General features: G+C 38.6%; 1 protein-coding gene across 16 annotated transcripts in view; it reads right to left on the reverse strand.

Moving 5' to 3' along the window:
- The window catches only part of DAB1 (DAB adaptor protein 1), a 540,644-nt gene that overhangs the window by 145,416 nt on the left and 374,167 nt on the right, over positions 1 to 21,061 (reverse strand). For all 16 annotated transcript variants that reach the window (XM_075181742.1, XM_075181737.1, XM_075181738.1 and 13 more), the window contains one exon: positions 10,807 to 11,009. In XM_075181742.1, coding sequence (XP_075037843.1) covers positions 10,807 to 10,873 — 67 coding nt within the window. In that variant the 5' untranslated portion in view covers positions 10,874 to 11,009. The remainder of the gene's footprint in view (positions 1 to 10,806; positions 11,010 to 21,061) is intronic.

The following is a 21,061-nucleotide window of genomic DNA, read 5'->3' on the forward strand; positions in this document are numbered from 1 at the left end:
CTTCTTATTGCAGTCTACTGGACAAAACCATGTTACATTGCAAGGGGTGCAAATTAGTATTCTGTTTTGCACATAAGTTAAATACTGACTGTTTTTTCATGTAGCACACAAATACTTGATAGCTTATTTGTAAACTGACATTTAAAGTTGATATTTGTGTGCTACATGAAACAACAGTCAGTATTTAACTTATGTGCAAAACAGAACACTAATTTTCACCCCTTGCATTGTAACATGGTTTTGTCCAGGAGACTAAAATAAGAAGTTTCTCAAGTTAAGATCCTTAATGAATCAGGCCCAAGGTTCTTAATATTTGTTTATACTGTTTGATTTGTAACTTAACCTGTCTGCTGTTAAAGCTTGAAAAATCTTCTAATAAAATATGGTTTTTTTTAAAAAAAAAATGTTGCAGTAATCCCTGGTAATAACAATGTTGGATATGACACATACTCCTACAATACCGTAATTACATCAGACAAAACCTTGTACAAATGAGAATCAGTCATTTCCTCCTATATCTCATGGGTTTCATTACCATCCTGACACCTCAGCAGACAGGATTCAGTCTCTGCGCGGGTGTCATGTTTTTGCTACATGTCATTGTGTCACTCACAATATTCTGTCAGACCCCGATGACGAAACGTTCATGGGAGAGATAATGAAATCAGTAGACATTAATTGCAGCAACAACCCATTACCTGCTCCGCAGTCATGTAAGAGTTAATGTCAAAGCAGCGTCTCTGCGTCTCCCTGGTGCTTTATTATATAACAGACTATGTAACAGTTATGGTCACGGATCCTGTTTCTAATGGCGGCCGGAACAGTCCCAACAGTCGGGACTTACAACTGCAGAGAGGGGGGTGTGATTATAGAATTAGCCGGGGGAGGTACGCTGCCTGGGTTTTAAAATTAATCAACTATGAATTTATTGGCAGCGGAACAGGGGGGGTGTGACCATCTCACGATGGGTGATTGGTCATGTCACGAGAGGGGCAGGCCACGCCCCAGAGGAATGCCTAGCGCTGTTGGGATGTTCGTTACTTGTGATATTCTGCAGTTTCTTGGCTGCCGCGTGTGATGCGCCCCCTCCCAGGGGCGCACTCAGGATTATAGAAAGCTGCTGTGCTCAGTTTCGGCGGTGCTGTATTGTAAAGTGCCGCTGTGTAGGGGCACTGTTTTGCCCCCGTTCTTCGCGGAGGGGAGGGGTTTCTGGAGAACCAGAAACCCCCCCTGCGTGCGCACCTGCCCTCCTGTCTCTAAACTTTCCCGCCCATTTTAAATTCTCCCCTATAGGGCAACATGTTTTTGCCAAGGTGTAAAAGCACAATTTCAAATTCACTATAGTGAGTTGTGTAAATGACTGAGCAGAAATTGCCCAAGATCCATTTACGTCTGATATAAACTGCTAACCACAAACGTTGTACTGTAGGAACATTGTCGCTATAAAACCGAGATGTCTGGACAAACTAGAAATGTATAATACAGAATATTACAACACTAGTTATGAATTGTTCCAGTAAAATCCCAGAAAACTAATTTGACAGTTCAGTGACACTTTTACTGCAGGAGAAATGTATCTGATGAGAAAGTGCTGAGAGAATCATATAATGTGTCCACACAAATGTTCAAGTGTAAAAAGAGATTTCTCATGCTCTGTATACGCGCTGATAGATCACAATGTAACATGTAATGGCACAGAAGATACTAACTCCAACGGTGGAAACGTCTCAGTGGGTAAATGCACTGGCTGAATAACAATGACCCTGAGACACATGTTTGAATTTAGCTGTTACCTTCTTGTGACCTTGGAAACCCCCCCCCCCCCCAATCAAGCATTAGATAGATTGTAAGCTTATTGGTCAAGGGAACAGTAAAATAAATATATATTCAACAGACATATGTAGGGATGGAATTAGAAATTGATCACATTAGGTTTCAAAAAACCAAAGAGAGAAACATAGAATTTGACGACAGATAAGAACCACCTGGCCCATATAGTCTGCCCAATTTTAAACCTATGGTAACCTCCAACCCTATTTGATCCTTAGTTCTTTGTAAGGATATCCTTATGCCTATCCCAAGCATGTTTATATTGCTGTACTGTATTATCCTTTACCACCTCTGATGGGAGGCTATTCCTCTTATCCACTACCCTTTGTGTGAAGTAATTTCCTCTGAACCTCCTTCCCCCCAGTGTCAGTACATGTCCTCGTGTTCTAAAACTTCTCTTCATTTGTAGAATGTTTCCCTCCTGCACCTTGTTATAACCCCGGATATATATGACAGTTTCTATCATGTCCCCCAATGTTGGTACTAAGTCTGGACCATGCTTAGCACCAGTTAGAGTATATTGGTTCTCTTAAGGTTACTGTATGTGGGGAATATCCGTTGGCCTCCCGGCTGCTTTGATGCCTGTAAGTAATTTCAGCAACCGGTTTAGACCCGTACACGAGAACCGGGCTGTCACTCATCGCCGCAATGAACTTATTCATTTATTTATTGCATGCTGGCAGGAGCAGACTGTGTCAGAACAATCTTTACCCGGGTGCAGACTTCTTATAAAAACTGCCATCTGTTACCCCATTTTCCTGAGCTCCATATTGTGCAGATAAAAATGTCACATTAAATAAAGCAAAATGAGCGGTCTTGATTCTTGTAGGTTTTTTAAATCAATTTTGCATTTTAGTATATTTTTTAACACAAATATATATTAATATAAGGTATATACATTTAAATTTGATAGGTGCCCTGTAGGATCACAATGCAAAAAATTTACACTTATTTGTGTGTTTCATGTACCTGCTTTGCTCAAGAATATATCTGTGTTCTTAAAAAAATGTAAAACCTGGGGTGTGATGATATTGGACCTGATCAAGAGTTTGGACTTTTGCAAGTTTTCGGGGCGTAATATGTGCTTTTTGGCACCGCGCATGTTCGCAGAACAAGAGCACACAAATGTGCGTCAGCTTACGACCCCTTGCGTCTGGTAAGGCATGGTGGGGGGAGGGGTGTTCCTGCTCAGGCTGGGTACATTAAGGGCAGATTCAGGTAAATTATTCAGACATGGCCACAGGAACCGTAAATTTGCAGATTCTCAATCCCTGGTGTAAATACTAATCAGCAGCACTAGTTGGCCACTTCTGATTGGCTGGCTGCGGATTCACCCATCAGACTACTTGTGCAAATACTGATAACGAATGGTAACAAAAGTTAGTCGCTGCTGACTGGATGATGCTGTAATCTCGCCAGCTACAGTCGCTGCTGACTGGATGATGCTGTAATCTCGCCAGCTACAGTCGCTGCTGACAGGATGATGCTGTAATCTCGCCAGCTACAGTCGCTGTTTGAGGCTACGTAACGAAATTAAGCGGATGCTTCTTTTAGTGTTTTTTTCTGCTATACATAAAAAAAAGAAAATGAAGATTTTATTTTGTTTCCTTGCTAAACTTTTTATCTTTCTATCAAACTAAAATACAAAGGTACTTTAATAACATAATACACCATAATGATTGTACAAATGTTACTAATGTAGTGTTCGTTGACAATAAGGCACTGTGCATGGCCATAAATACGCTGTTTTTGTGCTTGGCGTAAGTCCGGCATATATCTTGCGATGCGGACTACTCTGAATATGGGCGCCCTTTTTACATGCAATTTTTTGGAGCGGAAAATACACCCAATTGGCCCATTGTGTTTTTCTTGCCCATTTTTGCTTATCGCCAATGCATTAAAGTGTAGGTCTGAGGCCGCTCTGTTGTTGAACTACAAATCCCAGCATGTTCTGATGAAGTCTAGCCCACACTTTCCTACGGTTCCTATCTAGCTTCCAGCATGAGATGCAGAGAAGAGGTTTGAAAAGAAGAAGTGGGTGTGGCTTGATGATGTAATTTGCATCATCAAGTGGGTGTGGCAAAGCATATGATGACTTTAATTGGGTGGCTTGATAACACAATTTGCATAATCTCAACACAATTCTGATCACCTTGCAGATATTAAAGCTTTTTTCTGGTTCTCTCAAGAGGTCTGGTCTACAAACTTTCAAGCGTTCTCTGAAAACCCACTTCTTCAGACAAGCTTATAATATTCCTCAACCACCCTCTTAATCTCACTACATTACCCTATTACCACCCGTTACACAATTTTACCCCTAACCAACTAACCCCTGACCAACATTGTTGTGTGACAGGATCATTTAGCTTATGAGTCACTTTTACCTTTGCAGTCTGGCTGGACCAAAATGCAAAATGTAGACTTCGCCTCATATATCAAACTCCCATTGTCCCATAGATTGTAAGCTTGCGAGCAGCGGCCTTCCTGCTCTCTGTGTCTGATTTACCCAGTTTGTTTATTAGTTTACAATGTTTGTCCCCAATTGTAAAGCGCTACGGAATATGTTGGCGCTATATAAATGATGATGATGATAAGTAATGTGCAGACTTTCTCGATATACTAATGTCCAAGAGCGGCTTTACCTAGTCAGTAAAAAAATCACATAAAGAGAACTCGATATATACTATGCAGTGTTTACTAATTCTGCCCAGGTATCTGCCCTCTCCATCATTAGCGTTCAAGGTTTGAATGTCTGCCGTCGGCTTTTACTAATTGAGAGAACATAAAAATAGAAGAGAATAGTTTAATTAGAATTTCCACCATATGTTAGCACTGCTTATATATATATATATATATATATATATATATATATATATATATATATATAAAATTACTGTCAATCTGAAATAATGAGTCCTACTTCCAGCGTTACTGGAAGAATCGGAAGTTTAGGTTTCCATTAGGAAGCTGGACCAGTTTCCTGGGCTGTTAACTCGCCCTGTTTCAGGGGTGCACTCAGCTTTGCAGCTTTTTGTATTTACATATTAGGAGCAACGATGTCGCCTCGAGTTAAAATCTAAAGGCGATGACTTTCTCTTTGAACTGGTGTTTTTGAAGTGGAAATTGTACCCGCCGTTGATGAGTGACCTTGGAGGATCCTCCGCCTTTCATACAGAACAGATCTTCTAAGGAAGAGTAATTGTGGGCGCTGATAGGAAAGCTGGTGAGAAGTGATACGTTTCAAGAAAACGAGCTGTCAGATTTTATGTAGCGGCAAAATTCTACAGATTAGACTCTTAGGTTACAAAAACTGCGCATATGTAGGATAATGGGGCTCTAACCATACAGTATATGAAATTGTTTTTATTCTCCCTCTGTAGTTGTCTAATGTAGATATTAAGGTATCAATGTATAAAAATAGTAAGCTTGTTTTGACATCTCGCCATTTGGTACAGTTCCATGGTTTGCCTTCCCTCCCCAGAATTCCTTTATTCCCTCCCAGAACTCTCCTGTAAATCTTTTTGAGGTTTGATAATCCTCTCACAATACAATAGCTTGGGGGTAAGATGATGAGGGCAAGAGATATGTGTGACATCATTGTAGGGGGGGTATGTCATCACTGGGGGCGTGGCCAAGGGCAGAAAGGACTGAAAACACGACCGAGAGTAGACAGAACCTCTCAAACTGCTACACAGCGAGTATATATTTTGGGTGGACCGGTTGAGAGGATTACTTTGTCCTGATTTTTCTTTTTTATTAAATTTTGGTAGATATGTGACTGATTTGCAGTGATAGGTTCTCAGTGAGAGAAATGTCTGGAATATGGGACAAACGTACGCAACTTTATGGCAGAAACCACTAAGCAACTACGTTGGCTCAACAATATTAGCGAGAAGGCTGCCTATCAATTCACTGGGAACTGGTTTAAGCACTGGAAGATAATATCATACCTAAGTGATGTCACTAGCTCCTAGTGAATTCGTAGCCCGCTTTCTCATTAATAATGTTAAAAAAAATATTGTTAAACAAATGCCTCCGTGGTCTGCAGATCACATTCAATTTCATTGTCATTGTGAAACCTGTCAACAATAGAATGTATTGTTCAGTCCCTTTCCATATTAAATAAATGTGCTCTCTCCATGCTGTGGCCAGAGGGGATACAGTGTATATATATTTATATATATATATATATATATATATATATATATATATATATATATATATATGTGTGTGTTTTTTTTGTTATTCTTACATTCCTCCTGTTGACACATTGACAATCTGGTCATGTTACGAATGGGGGGGGTAATAGAAAAACTATTATATAAAAAAAATACTCTGAATATAAGAAAAACGATATAACCGTTTTCTTGTTTCCCGACTTCACAGCAACTAAGGACTCGTGTTTGCATTTAGATTAGAAAATGCCGGGGAGATTTTATAAACAGGATTCTGAGTCTATTACCCTGAAATCCTCCAGAGATTTCTCCCATAGAAGAGGGTCTTCTACGTGACGCTCTTAGAGCCGCATGTGGTTAAACAGTAACTGTTGGTGAATCCTGGAGTTATTACAACCTGGTATATTGATTATCTCTCTCGGTAAATGTTTTGTTTCATAAATTGAGTTTACACCCCAGGACCTATAAAAAGTTGCGAAAGTTACTGAATTGTTTTGCTAATCTTGACTTGTGTGTCTTAAATATGAAATAACAAGCAGTGTACCATATTATACCACTCTCTCGTGTGCAATAAAGTCATTTATCATTTACAATCTGCATTTACCAAGATAACACACAAACTGTTATTTTAATAACTAAGCTGTATTAACTTGTAATGTCAAATAACATTAAAGATAAAAGGTCAGAGTAGCAGAAATGCGGTAGCTTTGGAAAAACAACATAGCACATTTCTTTCATAAGCTAATTACAGAATCAATGTTTAATTCCTTACTCTACATTCTATGCTGTTGCTTAGCAACCCCTAAGTTCTAAGAATGTTTAAGTGTTACAAATATGGTTCGATATCCTACTGTATACAGCCATATGCTTACCAAGATCTTGATAATATTCGTACAGCTCTGTGTCAGGACTGAATTTCTGCTAATACATATTCAAATACATTTCATGGACATGAGAAGAGATTACGATGGTAACAAAAGTTTAAGTTTACATCGCCCTAAGGGTCAAATGATCATATAAATGTGGAATGTTCTTTACAAGTTTGCAAATTCATACAAATGTTTGAAACTGATTCATAGACCTCGGTTTGTTTAACATTTTTAAACAATTATAGCACTTATAAAAGGTGACCAGACAAAACCTCAGAATAAATCATATGCTGAGTATTTTAACACCTGAATGGATTCTACTGTTCCAAACGATTCTAATAATGTAAGGCCTACTGTATATTATAAGGATATTAGAAGTTCAAACTCAGAAAAAAAAACATATATACTGTACATTGCAAGGGACATAATTGAACAGGTTTTTCATTAGAGTAAATCAGTTTTCAAAACTATAGAGTGATGATGTCACCACTAAACATATGAGATATATTTATCAAACCTTCCACAGTGGAGGTGTTGCCCACAGCAACCAATCAGATTCTAGCTATCGTTCATTGAGTACAATCTAGAACGTGATAGCTACAACCTGATCGGTTGCTATGGGCAACACCTCCACTTTTCCTTTTTAAAAGACTTGATACAGTTACCTATATATCTGATGTCATCAATGCTTACCAATTATAATAATCTAAACATGATAACATTGTGAACATTATTCACTATATATATGTATATATATATATATATATATATATATATATATATATACACCTTAATGGTCATATCAGTCATTTAACGCTCTATCAACTTTTCTACCCTTCCCCATGAGCGGCTGCCAATCACAGACCAAACAACCTGACACTTCAGTGTATTGTCTCTTACACTATCGCACTTTCAGGTCTAAGACTCCAGGGAAACAGAGAGAAGAATCTACGTCACCTACGTGTGAAGAATTCAGATACTGTACAATCCTCAGAAAAAAACTCATCAGAGTAATACGACTTTGTCTTTTTTTTTATACTACACTACATGTATATGTATATAAGATTATTGAACAATATGGTATATTTAATCATAGTAAACAAGGTTGATAGGTGAATTCATCAACCAGCTGAAAAATGGTAAAAAGCAATCATTTAAAATGTTATTACTAAATGAATATCTGTAACTAAACTGTTACATATTATCCAACTTAAACACTGAGGAAACATTTAGTAAGAAGGTGGCAATAGGCAGATATTGAAGGGTAACGTCTGACTGATTGCTATGTGTTACTGCACATTATTTATACCTAATCCTCATTACTGAATAATGTCTTCGGTATTTCCAATATTTTGCAGGTGGATCATTTTAGTTATTGATCCAGGTTATTCATGTTGGTGCACGCGTCATGTATGACAAAGTAGACCTTGTTCTATATAAAATGTGTTGTGCAACATGCAAATATACAACAGTTATTTATAACCAGTGGGAGGATCCAGAGAAGATATTGGGCTGATTCATTAAGTAGAGCAAAAAAAGGAGTAAGTTTGATCTGGGACAAACCACGTTACAAAACAAGGGGTGCAAATTAGTTTATTATTTTGCACATAAGATAAATACTGGCTGTTTTTTCATGTAGCACACAGATATGTGATAGCTTTATTTGTACACTGACATTTAAAGTTGATCTAGGACATGCCCTACCCCAACTATAAATCTGTCCCCACATTTTAAATTTACCTCCCCCTCCAATGCAACATGGTTTTGCCCAGGTGCAAAGTTACTCCTTTTTCTTGATTTACTCTCATTAATGACTCAGGCCCAATAATGTGAAATTTAAAAGTAAACACAGAGAAAAATGTAAAACTAACATTGAGGCACATAATGATTCTGATACAAAAATATAGGACAAAGTCTGACGACCGCTGGCGCAAAATTAAAGTCATTTTACAGAATCAGTGCCAATGGAATTCTCATTTCCGCCCTTCTCTGTAAACCCCACATCTCCCTCCACAAACCTATGTACGTGGTGATCGTTATGTGCACAGCGAGTCCTGGGCTGGCCGAGATTTGCGCATTGGACATTGGGCGCTTCGTAAACGCCCCCCTTTGCCTGCAATCTCAGCCTTATCTTAAATAACATAGTATAACTGTATTAATATGATACTAAAATGTTTGTTAAGATAAATGTATCAACTTTTATATAAAGCAATTGGCATTTTAGACTTTGTTATTCTTTATCACTGATACATTCACCCTCCTGTTATTTACAGATAAATCTCTCCTGGTGCCGTCTCCTCTGATCAAAGCTCTCTCTGTGTATGTGAATGTCCTTTCTGCTGTCTGGATATGTCTCTTATTCGATCCACATATTCCCGGGACAGATGTAATGTGCGGAGGTAGAATATGTACCACAGATGTGACATTGCTGGAAGCATCTTATAAACCTCTCTAATCTCTGGATAGGAACCAGTAATTGTCATCAGTTGTTGACAGAGAACGGAGAAAGCTTTCCGTACATTAGAATATAGATGTCTTTCTGACAGATATCTCTGCTGATCTGGGATCAAACCCCCAAACAGTGTTATATCCACCAACAGCCGGGTGTTGGACAGGTGATCTGTATTCAACGTGAACGTAAAACAATGTAAATTTATGTATAGAAAGTGTTCCCTACTAGAAGTTTTTCAGTAACTTTCACAACTTATAATATTAAACAGAACATATACACTTTTAGTTGAGGCCAAGAAAAGACCATAAGACCCCCCCATATGTGCACATTGCTGAACACAACTGTAAATCCACTGACAGCTCTATTATATATATATATATATATATATATATATATATATATATATATATATATATATGTGTGTGTGTGTGTGTGTCTGTGTGTGTGTGTATATATATATATATATATATATATATATATATGTATGTATCTATCTATATATATATATATAATTATATATATATGTGTGTGTGTGTGTGTGTGTCTGTCTGTCTGTCTGTGTGTGTGTATATATATATATATATATATATATATATATGTATGTATCTATATATATATATATATATATATATATATATATATATATATGTGTGTGTGTGTGTGTGTGTGTATATATATATATATACACAATTATATAACTCAACAATTTTTTTTGTTAAACTTCACCCCCCCCAACTGTATATTACCATTTACAAATTTGTGGACATTTTCTTTTGGCTTATGATAGAAATATGATCATACATCTAAGTTTCTACCAACCTATCTCTTTGTGAGAGAGAGTATCAGCCGGAATGTTTCAGTTGAGTGTGGACAGAGTGCAGTCTCAATTTGCCTGTTACATCTTACTTACTACAATAGAACTCTGTGGGTGACTGTTTACATAACTGCAACAATGTTGCTGCTCTTTACAAAACAGTGCAGAGAAACTGAAGTTTCAATTTTGTTTTCCAATAATAAAATAGTCATAACAATGAATAACAATGTCTGCAAATCATCTTATTATCGATTGAAGATATAAATAAAGATTCATGAGTGGATATCTCCTATAATACACACATATATCAGGGGGGATAAGCTCAATGAAGAATCAAGATCTTTGATGCACTAAAACCCAATTCACAGAATAAGATAAATCTAATCAAAGCTGATTCCATTCACCCTCTTACATCAATATAACGGTGTGCTTATAGCAAACAACACAACTCTGTAACTTTCTTCTAAAAACTTCTTAAAAACTAGATACCACTGAATGCCATTGACAACGTATTTCTTTGAACCTATTTTCATCAGAGTTATTTTCATTTTTATTCACAATTTTAAATTGAAACTTCCCCGTGAAATAAATTTGCAGGAAGTATAATTTCCCACATGAAAACTGTTTGCTAAATGTATCAGTCGCCTCTTGAAACATGAAAAGTACCTTTCTTTTTCGATTCTTTCTTTGCGCTGGTTTTAACAGCTACTTGAAGTTCTGTCTCCGTTGACATCCTATTAAATCCTTAGGCCTCTTCACACAGATCCAGTATCTCAGCCAGTCTCATCCAGGAATCTGCTCCAACGGAATTGCTCAGCCCTTCAGATGCAACAACCCAAATCATAGATGTCACTCATGTCTTTCGAGAGCTGCAAAGAGAAAGGACAAACAGTCAAGTTGGAGGGGTCTGAAGGGCACTTGTTGCACAAAGGTTTGAGAACACTTCAGGGTACAAAGCTTGTGGTCTCAGCCACCGCTCTACGGTAACCGCCTTTTCCAGCCAAGCAAGAAGATAAATGACTTATACAGTCCATCATTGTACATTAGTCATATAGGGACAGGCCACATGCTCAGATGATCCCTTAAGTGTGACCTTAAACATAATTATTTCACAAACAGATACGGTATGTCCGACCTAACAGCTCTAAGACCCTAGAGCAGGTGTGGGCAACCTGTGGCTCTCCAGGTGTTCTGAAACTACAATCCCCAGCATGCCTTGCAGCCCATTGCCAGCCAATTGCTGGTAGGTTATGCTGGGACTTGTAGTTTCACAACTTCTGAAGGCCTACCCTAGATGTCATTCTAGAAAGTGCAAAAACTGTGTCACACAGATCACAAATGTGTTTATTTGGTATTATTATTACCATTTATTTATATAGCGCCACTAATTCCGCAACGCTGTATAGAGAACTCACTGACATCAGTCCCTGCCCCATTGGGGCTTACAGTCTAAATTTCCTAACACAGACAGACATATACACACAGACTGGGGTCAATTTTGTTAGCAGCCAATTAACCTACTAGTATGTTTTTGGAGTGTGGGAGGAAACCAGAGCACCCGGAGGAAACCCACGCAAACACGGGTAGAACATACAAACTCCTCACAGATAAGGCCATGGTCGGGGATTGAACGCAAAACCCCAGTGCTGTGAGGCAGAAGTGCTAACCACTAAGCCACCATGCCGATAATTCAATCATTTGTCAAAGGTCATGTGTTACATCATTGAGGGCCGGGTGTCACATCATCAGGGACATGACTAAGTGCAGAAATATGGCAGAGAGTAGAAAAAGGGGTACCATGCAGTACCCCATAAATGTGCTCCTAGCCAGTACAGAGGGAAAATATTTTCAGGTTACTGTCCCTTTAAGAAATGGGCCCTTGTGGATCCGAACAGGCTGAACAGACAGTATATACACCCTTGAGGAGGTCTCTTTTATTGTCTTGAATTTTGTACTTTGCTTATATGAATATGTTTATATAATGCTCACTGAATACTGCCATATTATTGTGAAAGTCTACCGCACATTCCAAGTTACATGCATTTGTCAAAGTTCTCTTACATGATTTCTACATTTCTAAGAATAAACAATCAGCGCAAACAATAAAGGGGGGGGGGGCTCTGTGCTTTTTAACCAGAGTTGTTTATTTCTATTGTCATTGATAGGACAAAAAGCTGTTCTCTGGGTACAATTAAATCCACTGCAGGAAGCACAACTGAGCTGTATCATATCCCAGGGCAATGGAATTAAACACTTCTGATGATATAAATACATGACTGGAATGCACAGAAAATTGCAGAAAGATAAAAATGTACAAAGAAATAGAGTTACCTGAAGGTGGATAATTAATCTTACACAACATCAACATTATCATAGAAATGTATTAGCTCTCAGAATACAGTATATTGCAAAGTACCACCCACTTAGATAAAGAGAGATAGACCATCCTGCCAGCGCCCATTCTGCACAGTGAGAGTCCGGAGAGGGTGAGACATGGTAGGTTTGACCAGAGAGTCCAGTGATAACACCATTGTTGAATTAGGCCACCCACGTGGGTGGCCATATCATACGGGGTGCAGACATTTCTCTCTGGCCAAACGGCCGGAGAGCGTTTGTATTCTTTGAAGATTCCTAGTGCCCTCGGACCAGGGCCACACACACAGGCCAGGGGCAGTTATCTTTCATTGGCATTTGCCACCATGACAGATACCGATGCTATGAATTTTTATAAGATCATTATCTGACATTACGTTTGTTTTCTGCTCTACTCGAACTGGCTACAATGTCGCAACTTGTGTAGCTTTACTACATATAACTCATTTATCGCTTTTTAAGGCATGACCCGAAACCCAAAAGTGGAATTTCAAGGGCTCATCCAACCAAAAGTATTTTCTCAATGTACGACAAAACCAACAGGGAACCAGCGCAGCATAAAAACCCATGGATCTCTAGAAAAATAACGGTATCTGCATTCATCACCATCATCACCATTTATTTATATAGCGCCACTGATTCCGCAGCGCTGTACAGAGAACTCACTCACATCAGTCCCTGCCCCATTGGAGCTTACAGTCTAAATTCCCTAACATACACAGACAGACAGAGAGAGAGACTAGGGCCAATTTTTGATAGCAGACAATTAACCTGCTAGTATGTTTTTGGAGTGTGGGAGGAAACCGGAGCACCCGGAGGAAACCCACGCAAACACAGGGAGAACATACAAACTCCACACAGATTAGGCCATGGTCGGGAATTGAACTCATGACCTCAGTGCTGTGAGGCTAACCACTGAGCCACCGTGCTGCATTATTTTCTTGCTGTAATTCTTAAGCTACATCGACTAAAGTCGTCCGTGTTGGCAGCATTAAAATCCATTTTATCAGCATTTCCTGCGCTCACTTAAACTACAATAACGGAACACCCTCCGGTTTATGTGCCCTAGAAGTATTTTCATTTTTTGTGTGTTAAGTTCCACTTTAAAGACAGTTCCCCTTATACTTTCTCCTTATCCTAATTTGTACACAATCAGAAAGAACAGAACATTTTCCTAATGGCGGCACAGAGGAAAGCCTATGTCGATTTACAGCAATGTACGAACGTTACAGCTCATTTGTTGTCAGTAGACAGAAAATCACATCATCAGAGATGTCTTCTTCATCTCAGTCTGGCTGAGCCGGTTGTGGAGTAGATCATTTGCAAAGACGCACAACGGGGACAATATGTTGATGCTGATAACGATAATAGCCCCGTCTTCTGGCTTAAACATTGGAAATGAAGATACTCTATCACACAGATAACAAACCAACAATCTACAGAAAAAGGTGATGTGGTTTCCAGGGACTCTGCAATTTGGCAGCTACAGGACAGGAGCAGTGAATGAAACTCTCTGGAACGCAGGAGATGCCTTCAGATAAAAATCTATAAAAGATCCGTCCATCTGTCCACAAGTAGTCCTGACGCTTAGCCAAGTGCACATACACTCTTGTAAATATACATTGTATGGGTGCAGTTTAAAACAATTTCTAACCAGACACTTTTTGGGCTGGACCAATATTCATGAGATTGAAGCTGGAGGAAACCCCAACAAACACGGGAAAGAACATACAAACTCCACTCAGCTAGTACCCTGGTTGGAATCGAACTCATGACCCCATCGCTGTGAGATAGCAATGCTAACCACTGTATAGTCTACTGTATTAGACTCTTTAATGGAAATACCACTGCACATAAACAAAAGAAAATTTAAAGTGCCCCTGTCACATCCATTTGTCACTGTATATTTTGTGGAATGTCTTAGATGATGAAACTCTATTTTATTTTGTAATACTTCATTTTTATATTACTTCTACTTTTGTTTATGTCAGCAGGATGTCTGTAAGAAGAAGTTATAGGGTTACGAGTTCTTTGAGGGATTTGGAGAAGGATCAGGGGCAGGTTGGGCTGGGGGGCTTCTGCCCACCTCGATAAAGGGGTACCAAAAAGTCCTATGAATTAAAGATTAAGCAGGCCTGGACTCCGTGAAATATTACAAGGTTAGCACACATGAAAGAATCTCACAATTCATTGCTTAAAATATACCTTTTTGAGTATAATAGCTCAACCAAACATACACTTTAGAGAATTGCATAGACAGATATTTATTTTATCATAAGAAGTTAGTAGAAACTGAAATGAGTTCAGAGTTCATTCCATCAACCAACTTGTATGATGACTTCATGCCGATTAAACTGTCTGTTATACTTTGCTGTGTTTTGACTCGAAAAAAAAAGAATAAAAGAACTTATTCAAATTTGAATACAGTTCCAGGTGTCAATAGCTTGATCCAACAGCCATGATATTGCAGCCTACCAATTCACAAGGAGCTTATGACATCTCTGAGGTAATAACGATTTAGGAGACACTGATTCCTAGTGAATTAATGGACTAAATTCACCTGAATATTGAATCCGCCCATGTAATAGAAACCTTTATTGTATTTAGGGAACAGATGTAACTTATCTACTGTCCAAAATCACAGGTTGTTTTATGGGGGGGGGGGGGGGGGCAGATGTTGAAGGTGGGTGTGTGATTTTTGTTTGTCTCATTTTCATTATATGTTCTAAATCCTTAAAATAGCTATGCTTTGTCAATGCATTCTTTTAATGTGTGACAAAGTGACATAAGTACAAAAGTGACAACTTTACATAATACAAACAACAAACTTACATAATTGCAAGCCGCAAAATTACATATTTATGTAAGGAAAACACAAAGAAAATTGGTCCTGTGGTGATTCCTCCTCCCACTAATTTCAGTGTATACCCACTTGTTCTACTTACACCAGTTACATATTTATGTGAAAATCTGAATAAATGGGAAAAAGTTCTAAAGCAAATGATCAAAAAAACAATTCAAGGTACCCTGGCAACCACAGGAGCTGTGAAGTTATTGGAATATTTAGCATTTTTAATTGGAAAGACGCCACAGATCTGTTTCAGAATGTGAAGATGTATAATCTTTTTATAGCATTTAATCTGTGATATTTGATCATGTGGATACATGAATGAGAGAATGTAACTGTATCACTTCTGATCAGTTACAGAATCCACCAGAATGTTGTACAATGTAACAATACTGGGAAACGTTTATAAAACGTTTCAAACAGAAAAGCAACAAACAAAAAAAAGACAGTAAAACAGGAAACGAATGGACATAAAGCCCTATATTTATCAAAACAACACTGACAGTTGTTCCAAATGTCCCCCAGAGAGTACTTATGAGCGTCCTATTCCAGGTTTGCCTTATATGCACCTTGGCAAAACCTCTCTGCAGGGGGAGGGGGGATGCAAATGTATGGACAGATTTATAGTTGGGGACGTGTCCTAGCTCAACTCTAAATTGCGGTATAAAAATGAAGTTGCCCAGTATCTTCCCTGCATGCAAAAAAATAAGTAAACGCATTTGCACCCCTTGCATCAAAACATGGCTTGTCCAGGAGCACAGTGTCAGTGTTTAGCTGGCTGTGATCTTAACTCTAAGTGCGGACTCTGCATTATAGCTGGGCCTCTACTAATCGAGATTATTGTGAAAGATTTCTTTTTGCAATGGACCTTAGTTTTGATAGTTTAGATCTTTCGGGAGTTTCATCTTAATTTAATTTTCTGTTAGCTGCAATAATCAGGATAAGCTGATCTGTCTGTATTTTCTGTTTTTTAATGATTTGCAATTATATTTTTTAAATGAGACCTAACCTGAACAGCACCACGCAGCTCAAACAAGACATTAAACGGTGGTCAATGATTCCTGAGAGGTTCACAATAGAGTAATGGTAATGGAGTACAGACTTTGTAAACTAGGGCCAGCTGTGTCTATACTGCGTCCAGCAATCTGCCTGTGTGTTCCCTCATAGGGATCAGTGATCCCTTTTCAAAGTGGGTCTGTAACCCGGTTTTCTTATGTCATTTTATTACATCAGTATGCTGTACACAGGTCTGTATCCTCCACCTTTCATTAGTGGAGGAAGCCGGCCCCAATCTCTCAGGGGACCAAGCGACACGCCCTCCATTAATACCTGTTCCATTCAACACTAGTCAATTCATTACTCAGGCAGGTGACCAACTTATTTCTTTAATAAGAGACAGATATGAATGACTCAGGTTCTGAGACTGACTAATTAGGACCCAGTGAGATGGTGAGACGTAGACCTAATCCGCAGGACTCAGAACCTGCGTAAAATTATACGTGTCCCTTATTAAGGCCATTTTCAACGCAATTCTGAGCAGGAACTGACAGCGTTATAAGGCGATATTATGAATGGTCAGGGTGGGCAGCACAGTGGCTCAGTGGTTAACACTTCTGCCTCACAGCACTAGGGTCATGAGTACAATTCCCGACCATGGCCTTATGTGTGAAGAGTTTGTATGTTCTCCCCGTGTTTGCGTAGGTTTCCTCCGGGTGCTCCGGTTTCCTCCCACACGTCAAAAACATACTGGTAGGTTAATTGGCTGCTATCAAATTTACCCTATTCTGTGTGTCTCTGTATATTAGGGAATTTAGACTGTAAGCCCCAATGGGGCAGGGACTGATGTGAGTGAGTTCTCTGTACAGCGCTGCGGAATTAGTGGCTCTATATAAATAAATGATGATTATGATGACTACATGGAAGTGAATGAGGAACCACCCTAATCAGCGTCCTATCCATCTGAATGGGGAACGCAATGAGAAGGGGCTTTGACAAGATGAGATAGGTGTAAGACACCGTTTTGCAGCAGAAATTTTAAGCATTTGTCTGAGGTGCAAAATGTGTCAAACTCTACATGAATATAAATGGCAGTAATTCATCTTTTACATCAACAAAACTGGATTTCTTTAATAAATTTATTCCATTTCACCCCACCCAGGCTGCCTGAGGGAGGGTGGGGGGGGGGGGTCAAAATAAAAGTGTTTATTGCTCAGTGCACACAATCGTACTTCCTCCTTAATTCAGTAAAACGCCAAACTAACCAAACAAATGTAGGTGCAGAATGCAGCATATCAGTGAAAAACAAATACAAAAAAAGTGATTTTTCTTTAAGAAGCTTTGAGTCAATAAACAGCTGTGACGATGAAAAGAAGAAACTACAAGGATGAATTATAGAAGCCATCATAACAAACTTGACAGTAAATTAGTTTTTGTTAGACTAGCGAAGGCAAAAAAACAACAAAAGAACTGTGCTCCACTGTATATAATATATACTGCGACAATAGAGGAGATCTGAAGATTGAAGGTTCTGACACATATAATAAATGAATTTTCTGTTTACAGTTTTCCTGGGACAAGATTGTAACGCTGAGAGATGTCAAATCAGACTGTCAATTTGTTTAATATGTATCGTACATAGCGGATCCTGTAAATGTGCACTTGGAGCTACAATAAAATGTTTAGAATATATATATATATATATATATATATATATATATATATATATATGTATATATATATATATTTTTATTTTTTTTTTTATATATTGATAAGGTTCAATCGTGGACTCCTGTGTGATCCCATTATATTACTATACTACACTATTGTGCGCCTCCTCCTCTATTCTTTTCTATATATATATATATATATATATATATATATATATATATATATATATATATATTTAGATCAGATAGATAGAAATATATATATATATATATATATATATATATATATCTGTATGTGTGTATAAAGAAACACCATGACATTTAGCACACATTACTATAATATTCAGCTCCGTTATGAAAGATGTGGTTTATACCACTGGACCGTTACCTTTGTAAGCAAAAGGGGGGATGGGGGATGTCCTCTCATATTGGGGGTGTGTCCTCTCATATTGGGGGGGTGTCCTCTCATATTGGGGGTGTGTCCTCTCATATTGGGGGTGTGTCCTCTCATATTTGGGCTATTTATACATGGGGTTTGTGTCTGGCCAGATCGTACACAGGGCCGACTTCATAGCAATGTTTTATTTGGGACGCAGGATACAAACAAATATATAGAACAGGAGAAGTGGTACTATGCAGATGTGACACATCCTAGCATACAGAACAGGAGAAGTGGTACTGTCAGTACTTAGTTCAGAAAGAAAAAAATCTCTTCATCTTACTGTAATGATTTGTTGCTATTTAGCTTTGATAATATTGTATTTTAATGTATTTTATTTTTTAGAAATATATTTCATGTTACATTATCGTTGTGTTATCTCTACTTATAATTGATTGTACTTTTAGAATTGTATACATTACTAGTTTATTCATCTATAACATAATTGTTTATCCTCCATAATTGCCATTATTATTATAATTAATTTTATAAAACATTGGAAAACGAGAGCCGATCATTATGTGACATATGATATAGGAAAGAATGGCTAATTGTTTTGTAATATAATATCATCTTTATATGTTTTCTTTCTTTTATAATTGTGTTGGTTTAGAAGGTATTAATCCTTCAGGATGTATTAATAATATTTCAAGGAAGAATCTGGAGAAGGATCCTTGTTACCGGATATTAGAGCTGAGTTACTTTTTCCGTTTTGCACTTGGGTGCAAAGTTTTGCACATTTTTCAGAATTTGTGCTGACGCGTTTCGAGTCACAGTAGAAATAATTGACCATTGTAGTCGCAGCTTTATTCACAGCCTGTAAATTCCATCAAATGCAAATTTACAAATGTAGGGCTTGATTCGTCAATACACGTATTCTGATTGTAAACAGCTTTCAGTATTATACGCATGAAATACATTTATTAGGATGTTGTTAATATCTACTGAGCATAAAATAAATTTTTACAGTTGCTCCTGATTACAAACACATGTTATAGCATGCACACGACTGTCAGCACTACTGATCAGGACTTAGACTAGCCCTTCAGCTGGAACTAGCAATACGGCAGAAAAACAAGTAACTTTGAGATGCACAGAGTTTAACACGATCGTGGCTGCGTGTGATTTTTCAAATCCCCCTTAACTTACCTTACAATAGCCCTGTTCTTCGAGTCAAATCCTCTTCTGTTCTTCGTCGCTGTTCTGCGCTCCTCCATGATGTGCTCGCAGTAAATGTCGGGTGTGATGACGTCATCACGTCCGACATTCACTGCGAGCGCATCACAGAAGAGGGGACCAGGGAGTGAGCTGGATCATCACCTGACCTGAACGTGACCGCAAAAGGTACGTTTGTTTTTCTTTTCTTTTTCTTTCTTTTCTATTTTTATAGGAGTCCTGCCTCGGGCCTCCTTTCCGGCTGGGCCCACGGGCAACTACCCATCGTGCCCAGTCGGAAAGACGGCCCTGCCCCCATCCCCCCAGTTCCCACCCCGAAATTTTAGAGCATGTGTCCTTTACGCTCGCAGACATGTGGTTCAGAGCTGCATTCACAGACGTTTCTGCCATATCTGAGCACGTGCAGAGTGGTTTTGCGGACGATACGCTCAAAATCGTCAGATACGTGCCTTGGTGAATCGTGCCCGCAGAGTGGTATGGCATTTTGCGGCATTGTGAAGCCAAAGTGGAACTCGAATATTGCGCCCCACTACGAAACGGCCTGTTCCTCTGGTGATTGGGATCGGTGATCTCTTTGGGCCCACACATCCTGTGCTTTGTTGCATATTAAATTTACAATCTGCATATCAAAGCCTCCCTGTGTATTAAGTACTTAATGAGCGCCCCCATGCAACTTTATTGTATTATCCTGAGAGTACGCTGAGGCTATGTTGAGACTTACGCTCTGCGCAACACTGGCTTGTCAGATGTGCCTGTTTACAGGTCCAGTCACTCATGTTTGGACTATCAGCTTTATCTCACATTTAATAGGCTTTAAGAACGTGTAGTAAGTGCTTTAACATAACGCCGAAGTGTGTGATGCCGAAATGCAAAACGACTGTAAGTGATTCCGTCTTGTGCCACGGGCCAAAATTAAATTGATAAAATAGATCCAATTAAATGCATTTATACTCATAGTTAAACTATCTTATTAGATGGAAGATAAATATTTACATGGTTGAATGCTTCCACTTTATTAAAAAGTGTGTAACTGAGCGTGATTATTATTGAAATGGCAGGAATGCTATTACAGCCATCATCGGCAATGCAGATTCTCGTAGACCAACGTACGGAGCCACCGCAGACAGAATATCAGCAACTGAATGTAAAACTGCTATTAAATCAAATGAATTGTAAATACCATATGAAATACGACTTCCTGCGAGAATGCTAATGACAGGAGATTTGGAGCGGTTTCATTCTGCAGGAGAATGCCGAAAATAACGTATTTGTGGATTAATTGTACAATGGTCGCCAAGGAGAGACTGTTGTGAACAAAGCCAAGAGAATTAGGTAGAGGACAGTGGCATCATTTTGCTGGGCATGCTGAGGAAACTGCTGGTCTTTCCACGGAAAGCAAGGAATGAAATGCTTGGCACC

This window comes from Mixophyes fleayi, chromosome 8 (genome assembly GCF_038048845.1).
Source record: "Mixophyes fleayi isolate aMixFle1 chromosome 8, aMixFle1.hap1, whole genome shotgun sequence".
NCBI lineage: Eukaryota > Metazoa > Chordata > Amphibia > Anura > Limnodynastidae > Mixophyes > Mixophyes fleayi.